This window comes from Schistocerca cancellata, chromosome 6 (assembly GCF_023864275.1).
Source record: "Schistocerca cancellata isolate TAMUIC-IGC-003103 chromosome 6, iqSchCanc2.1, whole genome shotgun sequence".
NCBI classification, from domain to species: Eukaryota; Metazoa; Arthropoda; class Insecta; order Orthoptera; family Acrididae; genus Schistocerca; species Schistocerca cancellata.
Window position 1 is genome coordinate 684978296 of NC_064631.1, and position 13490 is coordinate 684991785.

Sequence of the window (13490 nt, forward strand, 5' to 3'; positions counted from 1 at the left end):
TCATGACTGCAGCGCCTTAGACCGCTCGGCTAATCCCGCGCGGCGGCTGACTCATGTTTCGGTGTTCTTACTCGGTTATTAGTAAAAGATCGCCTGTTATAACTGAGAGCAAACAAATACCAAATAATACCGATTAATACCTATTATTCAAAACTAAGATACCGGTATCGGTTTTAATCTGTCTGTTTTTCCTAAGCCTAAGGAGCACACGCTCGAATTGCTTCAAGGACAGGGAAGGAAATAGCCTGTACCCCTTCTTCAAGGAAATCATCCTCACATTTGCCTGGAGTGATTTAGGGAAATCACAGGACCTCATCCCGTACAAATGAGAACGGTTACATACATGGACCAACCTGATACAAGTTGTTGCGCACGTATGGCGTTATATCATTCGTCTCCGAGAACTCAGATTGTTTTACGTGTATGAGGCTACGAAACTCTTGTTTTTTCTTCAATTTTTAATTGGGATATGTGTCTTTTCCAGTCCCGGAAGACCTGGTTCTTTGAGGCAGAAACTAAATTTGAGGTAATTTAGTACAACAGACGAAGCTTTGTCCTGTCTACAGATTCAGTTTAGATGGTGCTGGAGTGTCCTTCGTCCTAAAGTAATATTCTAGAGTAACAATGCGCTTAAATTTCTACCGTCTTGGAAGGAAGAGCTAGAAGCATCAGGCCACCCTGGTGGATCGCGCTTTGATGTTAAACGCCGTGTCTCACTGAGGTGCCACCAGCAGCCGACACAAACGCTGCACTGACTCTTTTCATCCTGTTTTCTGCACAAAGAAGACTGTTGCCTAGCAGAAACCAACTCCAAACAGTTTAAGTTACAGCGGATCACCTCCCTCCCCCCCCCCTTTCCAATCCGCGTTCGTTACTACGCAAAAGTGGTAGCAGGTGCAACACAAAGGTCACGCGGATTTTCGCAACGGAACGGATTTTCTGAAACACTTTTACTGCATCACAACGAGGATGATCAGGAGCGTATATTTCCGAAATCAAGGCCAAGTTTCATCGGTGTTTCCCGGCAATTTTATAGTTATCGTAAAACTTCCGCGTCCGCTCGTCTAGCGCAGCGATTCTAAGGAGTCTATATTCACTAGAAATAATTGTTCATTTACGACATTAAGTAACTTTATGAAAGACACAGAGAAAGAAAATTAATAAATAAATCTCCAGAATACTAATTGTTTTACTCCTTGTATGGAGCATCCGTCATTGTGATTTTATGTAAACTAGGTATGTGTAATAAAAGAATTCTATTTTTACCAATTCTTAAAACTACTCACGCTAGCAGTAACTTAATTTGAACTGCTGTACTTTCATCGAAGGCTGAACAATAGTGTGTTTTGAATCAGTGTTTTCGCATACAGATTTTGTCACGTTAAATGCTGCTTTCACTCAGATAACGCATGGCCTGGAGCTATAAGGTACCTGCCATTGAATGACAATTTCAGCTCAAACGACTTGGGGAAGTTCTATCGAGCCCTCTCAGTTATTTGTACTGTAACTTGACCACAATCTTGTTTAACTTCTTCACATTCACGGTACGCGAGACCACGTCTTTAATAGTTACATTTACGTACAATATTCTGTCAGAAACATTCACCGTTCTTTCATTACATATCGGTGCACTGAAGTGGACGACTGTTCATCTCTCTTGTTCATCGCACCGCCATCACAAACATGGATTTGGAGAAACACAGATTTGTTAATATAAGAAGGAGACGTACAAATATTAATGTCCCTCTGCCAATTCATGCTAGAAATCAACACTTTAATATTCTGCCGTTTCCCATTTGTGTAAATCTCTCGTCGCGTTTAGCTACCTTTAGATTTTCTATTTCTAGGAGATTCCATATTTAGCAATTGACTGGGTTCAACTGACGCCTAATGAAAGAAGAGAACTGGATTAGGTACTCCTTACCCCTAATGGAAGAGGAGAGTGTGAGAATGTTTCCCTCTGCTGTTCCTCTACTTAACGCCGACACAGCACTCCACTGAAAACTACCGCCACCGTGCTCTGCGTGAGGCTCGTCAAGGTCCGCTCGCGAGTCCCGTCTTGACTCTAACGTCTGCTGAGGGAAACATGGACTGGTGATTACGGTCTCATTTACGCTCGTTTCTTAATGGACCAGTGCTTAACACACTGGGCACGTATCCTGGAGGAAGGGGGTTCACATCCCCATACAGTCAAACGGATTTAAGTTTCCCTTGGTTTCCTAAATAGTTTAAATAAAATGCCGGGTTCCTTTGAAGAGGACACCGCTGATTCGCCGCGCCCCAGCCTTCCGCAATCCCACCACATGCTGTCTCTGATGCCCACATCACAGAGGGGGGATTAAACCCCAATCTTCCATTTTAAAACACGAGATATCTGCCCCTGCGGCAGATAAAAAGACTCTGTGTATTTTATGATTACTAGGTCGGTCGGATTAGACAGGGGTGCCGTGAGAAAGGAGTTTGCGAATTACTGCTTCTGTACACGTGGGCTACATACTACACTCACAAAGGATACAGGGTACACGCAACAGAACTCCCATGCTAGGATACAGGCACAACACGATGTTGGGTCTAAGTTCGTGGGTCGGTTAGGCTACATGCTTTTACCGGGTTTTAAAAGAAGCCGACACCAGGAACTCACCGACAGCAATGTATGTCTGTGCTTTTAATATCGCTCCGCATGTCCTCATTTACCATGCAGGAGTGATTCATCCCCATGACGTCGCAGTTTCTGCAAAGAAACATCAAGAGAGTTTTAAATGCATCGCATACTTTGCGATTTATTATCTCAACACGTATGCCATACACACATTCCACAGTAGCTGCTTACAACATTTACAGAGTCGGGAAGGCCGACGCAAAATATAACAGCAGCGGTTCCGATAGACGCAGTGCCGTTATGGGTGCCAACCACTCTCATGCAACAACGTTGGTCTGCAAATTAATGTCACGAAAAAGAAAAAAAGTCAAAAAGTAGTATTCTGTTAATGGACTTAACAGTCTAATTTTAGATCGCGTCACCGTTTAAATACAACATACACAGTTTCATATTTTTCCGTTCAAAAAATTGCGTGACTGTAGGCAAACTAGAAGTAGGGTGTTTCGTGGCGCGCATCACGTGGAAAGGGGTTAAATGTTGCCGGCTAAAGTGACTGTTTACCCATGCCAATACAGATGACTACCACAAAGCTCTAATGAACTAGTGGCTGTTCTGCGCTTTGCTCGCGGATTAAAAGTCATTGGAACAATTCGGTCGACATATCTCCTCAGTAATTATCTATATGCCGATGTAACAGGTAGGAAAGCGAAAGGATGATGGTAAACCGCGGCGGCCAACAACACAGGGTATTGTGGTAGTGCAAAGACAAAATTTGAACATTTGTACCGGACCGGGACTCTAACTCGTATTTACCGCTTCTCATAGACCGTTGCCTTAACAACTTGGGCCTTCCGCACACACTCCGTGACACATTCCCGATTTATCTCATGCTGGAATGCAGCGTCCCTTGGAGTTCGAAAGTTATTTGTGCACGCGTACTGAAACGTCGGACACGTCCGTCAGGACAGGCACCTCTCAGAAATACACTATGTGTTCAAAAGTATCCGGACACCCCCAAAAACATACGTTTTTCATATTTGGTGCATTGTGCTGCCACCTATTGCCAGGCACTCGATATCAGCGACCTCAGTAGTCATTAGAATCGTGAGAAAGCAGAATGGGGCGCTCCCCGGAACTCACGGACTCCGAACGTAGTCAGGTGATTGGGTATCACTTGGGTCATACGTCTATACGCGAGATTTCCACACTGCTAAACATCCATATGTCCACTGTTTCCGATGTGATAGTGAAGTGGGAATGTGAAGAGACACATACAGCACAAAAGCGTACAGGCAGACCTCGTTTGTTGACTGACAGAGACCGTCGACAGTTGAAGAGGGTAGTAATGTGTAATAGGCAGACGTCTATCCAGACCATCAAATAGGAATTCAAAATTTCATCAGGATCCACTGCAAGTACTATGACAGTTACGCGGGAGGTGAGAAAACTTTGATTTCATGGTCGAGCGGCTGCTCATAAGCCACAAATCACGCCGGTAAATGCCAAACGACGTCTCGCTTGGTGTAAGGAGCGTAAATATTGGATAGTTGAACAGTGGAAAATCGTTGTGTGGAGTGATGAATCACCGTAGACAATGTGGCGATCCGATGGCAGGGTGTGGGTATGCCGAATGCACGGTGAACGTCATCCGCTAGCGTGTTTAGCGCCAACAGTAAAATTCGGATGCGGTGCTGTTATGACGTGGTCGTGTTTTTCATGGAGGGGGCTTGCACCTCTTGAAGTTTTGCGTGGCAGTACCACCGCACAGGCGTAAATTAATGTTTTAAGCACCTTCTTGCTTCCCACTGTTGAAGAGCAATTCGGGGATGACGATTGCATCTTTCAACACGCTCGAGCACCTGTTCATAATGCACGGTCTGTGGCGGAGTGGTTACACGACAATAACATCCCTGTAATGGACTGGCCTGCACAGAGTCCTCACCTGCATCCTACAGAACACCTTTGGGATGTTTTGGAACGCCGACTTCGTGCCAGGCCTCCACGACCGACATCGACACCTCTTCTCAGTGCAGCACTCCGTGAAGAATGGGGCTGCCACTCCCCAGGAAACCTTCCAGCACCTGATTGAACGTACGCCTGCGGGAATGGAAGCTTGTCATGAAGGCTAAGGGTGGGCCAACACCATACTGAATTCCAGCGTTACCGATGGAGGGCACCACGAACTTGTAAGTCATTTTCAGTCATGTATCCGGATACATTTGATCACATAGTGTATACAGGTATCTATTTGTATGGATCCGAGAACTGATGCACAGATAGCATGCTGTTACATCTATACTCCGCAAACCTTACATTTAGCGAAGGGAGCTTCGTGTACCATTATCACTGCCACTTTCTTTGCTGCTCCAGCGTGAGTGGTACGCGGGAAGAGCGGCTACTCAACTATCCACGTGAACTCTGATCTCTCTAATTTTAACTACACAGTCATTTTCCGACATATACGTAGGAGGAACAAGTATGTTGCTTGACTCTTTCTAGGAACATACGCTCTCGGAATTTAAAAATAAACCGACCCATGATGCACAACGACACTCTCGGAGCGCCTGCAACTGGAGTTGGATGTGCGTTTCCGTGATTCTTTCGCGTTTCACTGAAGATTCGTCCAATGACTCTCCGTCTGGCGCTGCCTTTTCCGCGATCAGTTTTATGAGGTCGTTCAACTTTATATCGGTTCTCTCACATTGTCCGCTTGATAAAAGGAAGGGTACCGCCGACAGTTTAATTTTCCCTTTAACAGAACGTCTTCCCACACAATACACACAGATTCAAACGAATCTCCTCTCATATTTCTAAGGATAATTTACTTTTCAGCAAATCTATGTGTGTTATCATCACGAAATAACTTTAACTGACCTTTTCTATCATACGCACTCTTGGCAAAAAGTTCTGTTACATTTCATGAATACTGTGTCAGGTTCTGCATGGACATGAATACAGTAAGTTACCATCTATCAATACGTGAAACAGATTAACATTATTTAACGATTAACTGCTCAAACCGTGTAACTTTAAAAATACTAACAGATAGAGCCCAGTAAATTACAGTTAGACGGTGTACGGAGTGTCTCCTTCTGATTCTGTAAATATAGGCCAAGCAATAAACTATTCAACAGATATCCTGCTAAGAGACGTTTCATAATGTTGCTTGGACAACAACTGGTTCCCGAACGTACATCTCGCTTAGAAAGCACCAGATGTGTTTCAACAACAGATGTGAATAGACGAAAATTTGGGACAGTATTACTTCGAAAATATCTGCTGCTTTTCCAAGAGGGTATATGATAAATTAATCTAATTCTACAGAATTATACTTGATTAAGCTATTACGATTAAAGAACTACATAGACATACGAACGAGTTTCGTACTACATATCCTGTGCAACTACATGATTTCACTCTTTAAAACCATTTTATGCCACTTGATATGAACGCCTTCGGTCTTTAAAGTATAGAATTTAAAGAGTCTCGGGTAGCAACAATTCTGCGGAGACTTTGACAAATTTGACTGTATGATTTTTCAGCAGCGCAAATGCAACTATAGTCACTCGAATTCTGAATGGTCATTTCCATTTTCTATCTAACTTTTGTACGCCTTTGGGCAAATAAATTTGAGACATCTGCTGCCTAACATTCCATGCGAGTATGTGATAAAGAGTCTGTACCGACCGCCGGCGAGACAGTCCACTGCAGGATGGCCAAGCGCGCTCAACCGACGTATCTAATGGCAACCAGATAGTTGGGTGTCCGAGGCCCGGCACACTGCATCTCCTAGACAGCACGCATGTGCGCAAGGTGTGGCACGTGCTGCAATGTCATCGATGTATAGGGCGTACCTTGCTCTGAGGAAAACTGTCATGGGCAACAACATGCGTCAATGAGAGTCTCTGCCCTACACTACAGCGGATTGTAACAGCGGACAGAATGGCCACAGTGACGCAAATCGCATACCGTGTGAATGTCAGACTACAACAACCAGTTGGCAGCTACACAGACCAGAACTACCTGCAACCAAGTGTCCCTCTGCTTGTGGCACTTCACTTCACAGGGTACAGACATTAACATGGGCGCCGCAGCTGACTGATCAATCGAGTTATACGGTAGTACACTCTGCTGGCTTAGTGTCTTCGTGCATGGAAGTCACGCGAGTCAACTGATTTCGCTTCCATGCAGGACACTGTTCAGACGATGCGAGTGTTCTGGTGGTGGTGGTGGTGGTGGTGGTGGTGGTGTGTGTGTGTGTAGGGGGGGGGGGGGGGGGGGGGCACTCTTGGATGCCTGTCTGCCGAGTGCCTCTAGTGAATAGATATAAGGGTACACTCACGGAGTCTGAGCAGGCAAGGAATTTCTCAGCACTAATACGTTGCATTTGGTCAAGCCACCTCAAGATTCTATGTATTTACACATCATACACAATCCTGTTTGGGTAAAATAATCGTGAGGATATGCTCTGACAAAACTACCGAGCAGCGAAGAATGCGGCCTGCTTGGAGCTGCTGTAAGTAAAGTATTTTGTGCCTGCCAGTCCCCAATATTAATCCGCAACTTCCATTCTAGTTCACACAAGACACAGTCGAGCTGTTACTCTAACACCTCCACAGGTCATTTGAAAGATATTCTTAGAACGATCTGATGATGATGACGACTCTTCAATTTCAGAAAGTATCCATCAGATACGAAGAAGCACGTTTTTGGGACTTGACATAATGGCTACATTTTCAACATTTGCGAAAACTGCGCTATTTTTTAACGCAACAAAGAAGGAATCATATCTACATAAGAACGCTGTCAAAAACTAATTTACACTGGGCGGTACACAAAAGAAAGTATGAACGTCAACATTTCCGACATGGTAATTCTGCCTTTGAAGAGCAACGTTAACCTACGCAGTTGCGACAGATTATGTATCTCCAGGGTACTAGCCTTTCGAGATGGCGCTGTAACAGAACCATTGAGAGATGACAAAGTGATACAAAGTTTCACGAGCTAACGACACAGCGATTCTGTAGTGTCAATTCGAGCCCAGGTAGACGCCTGAGGCACCAAGGGGTCGCAGCCCCCAACACACACGTGCATAGCGGCAATGCATGGTTCGCAGTATCCTTCCTTCGATTCCACGTTAAACCGTACGTCCCCTCCCACCGGTTGGATAAACTGGGATAGATTAGGGACATGCAAGTCGCCGACGTGGCGTCCGATTCTAAGACTTCACCAGGCCACTGAACCACATGAAATTATTAGTTTACCTGACGATAAGTCAGATCGTACCTAGACTCCTTAGATGCAGCTCTCCGCGCTAGTCTATCCTGTTACGAGTTTTCAACTTCGTGTAACTACTGCACGCTAAATTCATTTGCACCTGCTTATGTGGTCGAGCCTTGTTCTTCATGTACAGTTTTTATGCCTCCCCATTTCCCTCCATTACTTATTATTTGCTTTTGTTGTGTGTGTGTGTGTGTGTGTGTGTGTGTGTGTGTGTGTGTGTAATCTTATGGGACTGAACTGCTGAGGTCATCAGTCCCTAAGCTGACACGCTACTTAATCTAAATTATCCTAAGGACAAACACACACACCCATGCCCGAGGGAGGACTCGAACCACCACGGGACCAGCAGGACAGTCCATGACTGCAGCGCCCTAGACCGCTCGGCTAATCCCGCGCGGCTGTTGATGTTCATCTTAGAGCTTCTAATCAACAAGCTATCCATTCCATTAACTGCTCTTCCACTTCCTGTTTGATCTCTCTCAGAATTACAATATCATCGGCAAATCTCGAACTTCTGATGTCTCCGCCCTGAACGTTAATTCCTTTACCTATTTTCTCCTTGGTTTCCTTTACTGCTTGCTCAATGCACAGATAGAAAAACATCTGCGTAGGTTATAACACTGACTGACACTTTTCTTAACTACGGCTTCCCTTTATGTCCTTCGACTCTTATGGCTGCAGTCTGGTTTATACACAAATTGCAGAGAGCTTTTCGTCCCCTCTAATTTAACTCTGCCATCTTCAGAATTTAAAAGCTTGTAGTCTAGTCAGCTGCTTCCTCTAAATTTATATACGCCTTTCTTCAACAAATCTAAGATATGTCGTAGGGTCAGCTTTGTCTCGTATGTTCCCACATTTCACCGGAATCGAACTGATTTTCCCCGAGGTAGGCCTTAATATCGACACCTGTTAGCACTTGCCTCCATTTTATTAACTTTATTACATTCTTCTGAATGTTCGACAGTGTTTTCGCTGTCTGACACCCTGTACACCATGTGGAACAGTTTTGTCATGATGCGTTCTCCCGAAGATCTTAATAACTGCAAGGGTCATCATCATCTACACGTGCTTTGTTCCAACTTCTGTCTTTCAAAGCTTGTCAAATACTTCTCGCATTATCTTATCCGCAACATATTCATCAGTTTCCTCTTTCCTTCGATGACACAGTCTGCTAGTTTCCTTCCTTTACGTAACCCGTCTACACTCTCCTTCAGAGCACGAAGGGCGAAATATCAGAATAGAACATCAATGGTAGTTACGACTGGGCAAAACGAAACGTACTGCAGTAACCTTGCTTCAAGGCAAATGGAAGCCCAGATCAATGCCTTCACCGACATTTTGGGCGGCATTTAGACGCACAGTATAATTATTATAAGCCTATAAATAGCAGTCATAGTCTTTTATTAGTGGTTTCAAAAGCGCAGTTCAAGCGAGCATGATTTACGAGGTCTTCGCCTCTTCACAGCAACGATAGCAACACGCGACCCTGGTTACGCGTCATTTGTGCTTCCGAAATACATTAATGCAAGCAGAGACGCCCTTTACAGCGCTCCCGTTTTATGTCGGGGAAAAATTTATGAAAACAATTTATATGATAATTCTGAGCGGCATTTTACAGCGGTTCCGCACTTCAGTCAATAAAATGTGACAGCCTATTACGTTCTGAAGTATGAACTGCACTACAGCTGGATCGTAGCGTAATCGCTCTGTGCAAGTGAAATATGTTTTTTTGTTTTTTTTTGTTTTTTTTGTGTTCTTGCTTGACGAATTTATTTATCAGTATTTGTTTTATTGACAGGTAAGCCAAAATAACTGACAAATAATAACTGTCTGTGCATAAGGAAGCGTTGGCAAAGGCACGAGAGAAATTAGCACTCCTTCAGGCCACAAGTGGGCCATCGGGTCTATCCGGCCGCCATGTCATCCTCATTGAGGATGCGGATAGGAGGGGGGGGGGCGTGTTGTCAGCACACCGCCCTCCCGGTCGTTATAATGGTTTTCTTTGACCGGAGCCGCTACTATTCGGTCGAGTAGCTCCTCATTTGGCATCACGAGGCTGAGTGCACCCCGGCGAGAGAAATTAGGATAAAGTTTTATTTGTATGAGAATAGTGACAACTACTTCTCCTCTATACTTATATGGATGTGGTGTCTGTTCTTTCGGACATGTCCGAAAGAACAGACACCATATCCATATAAGTATATAGTTCTAGCGATACCGGCCATGACCTCCTCCTCCTGTGCGGATGCACACGTATTCCCCGAACTCTTACGGGACTTGGAAGCATGTCTTCCACGAGTAATGAGTGTGCTGGGGTGGGACACTACGAATGTAGTGTGTGGACGTACAAGGTGAGAATGTGAATCTCGCGGGAGGCGTCCGCGAGATAGTCCCTGCAGTCGCACTATCATCTGTGCCTTCGGTGGCTCAGATGGATAGAGCGTCTGCCATGTAAGCAGGTGATCCCGGGTTCGAGTCCCGGTCGGGGTACACATTTTCACCTGTCCCCGCTGATCTATATAAACGCCCGAGCGCAGCTGACGGTGTTAATATAATTCTAATTACTTCTGCACTGGCGGAGGTTCCAGTTTACACGTTTCAGCTAGCACGCCGAACCTGTAAGATAACAGCCTTTAGTTTCCGGATAGTTCCACAGACCTTACTCTGGGTGGTGTTTACACGGTAGCATCCAAACACAGTAGACAACACTCATGTAGAGCGGTGTGTTATGAAAGTCTTCAGACTGGGGACACTGTGCACGAACATACAACGGTGTTACGTCATTTTTTTTCTGAAGCTTGACGAAACAGCTCCTGTGACTTAAGAAAAGTTACAAATGGTTCATGCAGAATATTATCTACGCACCCCTTAACTGTTTAGGTGGCACAAATACTTCTCAACCTACCGAGACGAAGTGGAAAACGAAGCTATTGCAGGTAGACTTTAAACTCCAGAACGGAAGACAACGTGGGAATAATGAGGTGTCTTCTGAGGTCAGATCGTCGCCTGACGGCGAGTTACATTTGAAAGTTATGTTAACACCCAATTTGGATACGCAAGAAGATAGTTCCAAAGAACATCAACACGGTTGAGTACGACAACAGGAAGGATGCGCGCCTGAACCGTCTCAAGGGTGGAGCAAAAATTGTTCCTCAGTCGCGTGATCACAGATGGCGAATCGTGGATTTTCGAACGCGGAATCGAGAAAATACGTCAAAGTCAGTAGTGACACAATGCAAACTCTTCCCACGCCACGCAAGCGAGAATGAGTAAATAAAAATAAAATCGATTGTTTTTTCTGTCTGTTTTTTCAGTTAGGCAATCGTGCTCAAAGAATTTATGCCTGCAAGCAGGACAGGCACAATGACAAACTTATCATCGGCAAATTCTTTAATGATCCAGAAAAAGGTGGGCACGTGTGTGATCAGGTATTGCACGCACCTGGGAGCTGCACCACGGCACTGTGACCTGTCACATATAATCTTTGTCAATGTGTAAGTAATCCCTTAACCTCCCCATTCGCCTGATCTGAGCAAATGCGACTTCTCTTTGTTGCCACAACACAGAAACCAGTTCAACGGGCGTTACTTTGGTACTTCGGACAATGTCCAGATGAATGTAACCGACGAGCTGCGAACTATTCAAGCATAAGCTTACCTGAAATGAAAAGAAAACTGGAAATAACCCCGCCCGTCGCTGTGTAATTGCGACGCGGAACTAAACTACCTGAAGAAAATAAAGAACCAGAAGACATGGTTTGATGGTAATGTAACATCGCGCACGTACTCACCATCGGCGGGTATGCACTTTATGATACTCTGAAAGGTAGAATGGTCACCAGACTGCAGTAGTGTCGTTCATGTTTAGGATTGATGCCAGGCTTGGTAGGGTATATAAGGGTTGTGAACTACGTCAGATGTCGAGCGATCCCTCCGAATGACAGAGAGAGACGGCGTCATCAGCACCTGACAGTTTGAAACAGGCCTCAATGAGGGTCTCCATTTGACCGTCTGGCCAATTGGCGCAATATCCGTATTTGTAGGGCGTTTGGATGTGACAGTGGCCAGATGTTGGACTGCATGGGAATGTGAAGGCAGGCACACTCGTCGCCAGGGTTCTGGTCGACCGCACCTGACCGCCGTGTTGAGCACCAAGCTCGTCGTGACCCCTTCACATCTGCACCTGCCATCCGAGAACAAAAAACTGATTCCTTGCACCATTCTGTTTCCTCTCGCACTACTGGTCCGAGACTGTAAACAGCCGTACTAGGGAATTACCATCCCGTGTGTATGCTGCCACAACATCAGAACACAAACGGATGCGTTTGTAGCGGGGCCGTGTCCGGGAAGTATGGAATGCTGATGAATGGCATCACAGTGTGTTCAGCATTAATTCGCCGTTCTACACTTCCCCAGATGGCCATCGTGGGTGAGTACGACAGCGACCTGGGGAGACTTCACATTATTCTAGCGTTTTGGAGAGGCGAAAATGTGTTAATCCTGACGTCATGTTATGGTGAGGCATGTGATACGACGTCCGCCCCGATAGCTGAGTGGTCAGCGTGACGGATTGCCGTCCTACGGGGCCGGGTTCGATTCCCGGCTGCGTCGGGGATTTTCTCCGCTCATGGACTGGGTGTTGTGTTGTCTTTATCATCATTTCATCCCCATCCGACGCGCAGGTCGCGCAATGTGGCGTCGAATGTAATAAGACCTGCACCAAGGCGGCCGGACCTGTCCCGTAAGGGGCCTCCCGGCCAATGACGCCAAACGCTTATTTCCATTTGCATGTGATACGACTTCAGCTCACGACTGCTCCTGATTGAAGAAGCTGACGGCACAACGGTACGTCACGGACACGCTGGGCCCCTCGTGTGTTACATGTAAAATGGCAGTATCGTGTGCCATTTTCCAACACAACAATGCTCGCCCACACCTGGCACTTATCTCTATGAATTGTCTGCTTGATGTTGGGATAGTCCCGAGGCAGCAAGATCCCCAGAACCGTCCCTGATAGAACACGCAAGGGCTCAGCTCTGACGTCAACTCCGTGCCGGTGTCGGTTTCCAGGGTATCAAGGATCAGTTACGACAATTCTGGGTCAGCTTGCCTCAGCATATGAAAAAACGGCTTTATGACATCCTTCCCAACCGAATCAGTGCATGCATAGACCACAGGTGGGTGCGATGCCATGCTTATAAGTGAGCCCATACTGCCACGTTCTTCGTACAGATTACTCGATTTTGTAATCAGTGAAGTAACGTCACATACCCTATGAACCCGTCGAGTTTCATTTTGTATCCTCCTCCCCGTCTGGGTGCTTCACTTTTTCTGCCAGGTAGTGTATTTTTAAGGGAATATCTTGACACATGGGAAGACTAACTCATGGTCACAAAAAAAGTCGATGTAACTATTTTTCAACGACAGCTGGCACCCAGACCTATTACGGACACTATATTGCGACATCGGGCTTCCGCTCTTGGAACAAGAGTACATGGGCTGTGAACATCTGCAGGCCATAAGCGCGTGACAGACAATCAGCCAGGACTTAGTGAGCACGGCAAGCAGCTACGAGACTGCATCCAAGCTACCGACTGAGGAACCCTGTA

At 45.7% G+C, this 13490-nt stretch overlaps 1 protein-coding gene and 1 non-coding gene across 3 annotated transcripts in view; one reads left to right on the forward strand and one right to left on the reverse strand.

Annotated features, from left to right (window-relative positions):
* Positions 1-13490, reverse strand: part of LOC126190869 (homer protein homolog 2) — an 864566-nt gene that overhangs the window by 349300 nt on the left and 501776 nt on the right. For both annotated transcript variants that reach the window (XM_049931466.1, XM_049931464.1), the window contains exon 2: positions 2642-2731. In XM_049931466.1, the coding sequence (XP_049787423.1) occupies positions 2642-2731 (90 nt within the window). The remainder of the gene's footprint in view (positions 1-2641; positions 2732-13490) is intronic.
* On the forward strand, positions 10298-10372 carry Trnat-ugu (transfer RNA threonine (anticodon UGU)). Its single transcript has one exon. It is a non-coding gene; the product is annotated as a tRNA-Thr (tRNA).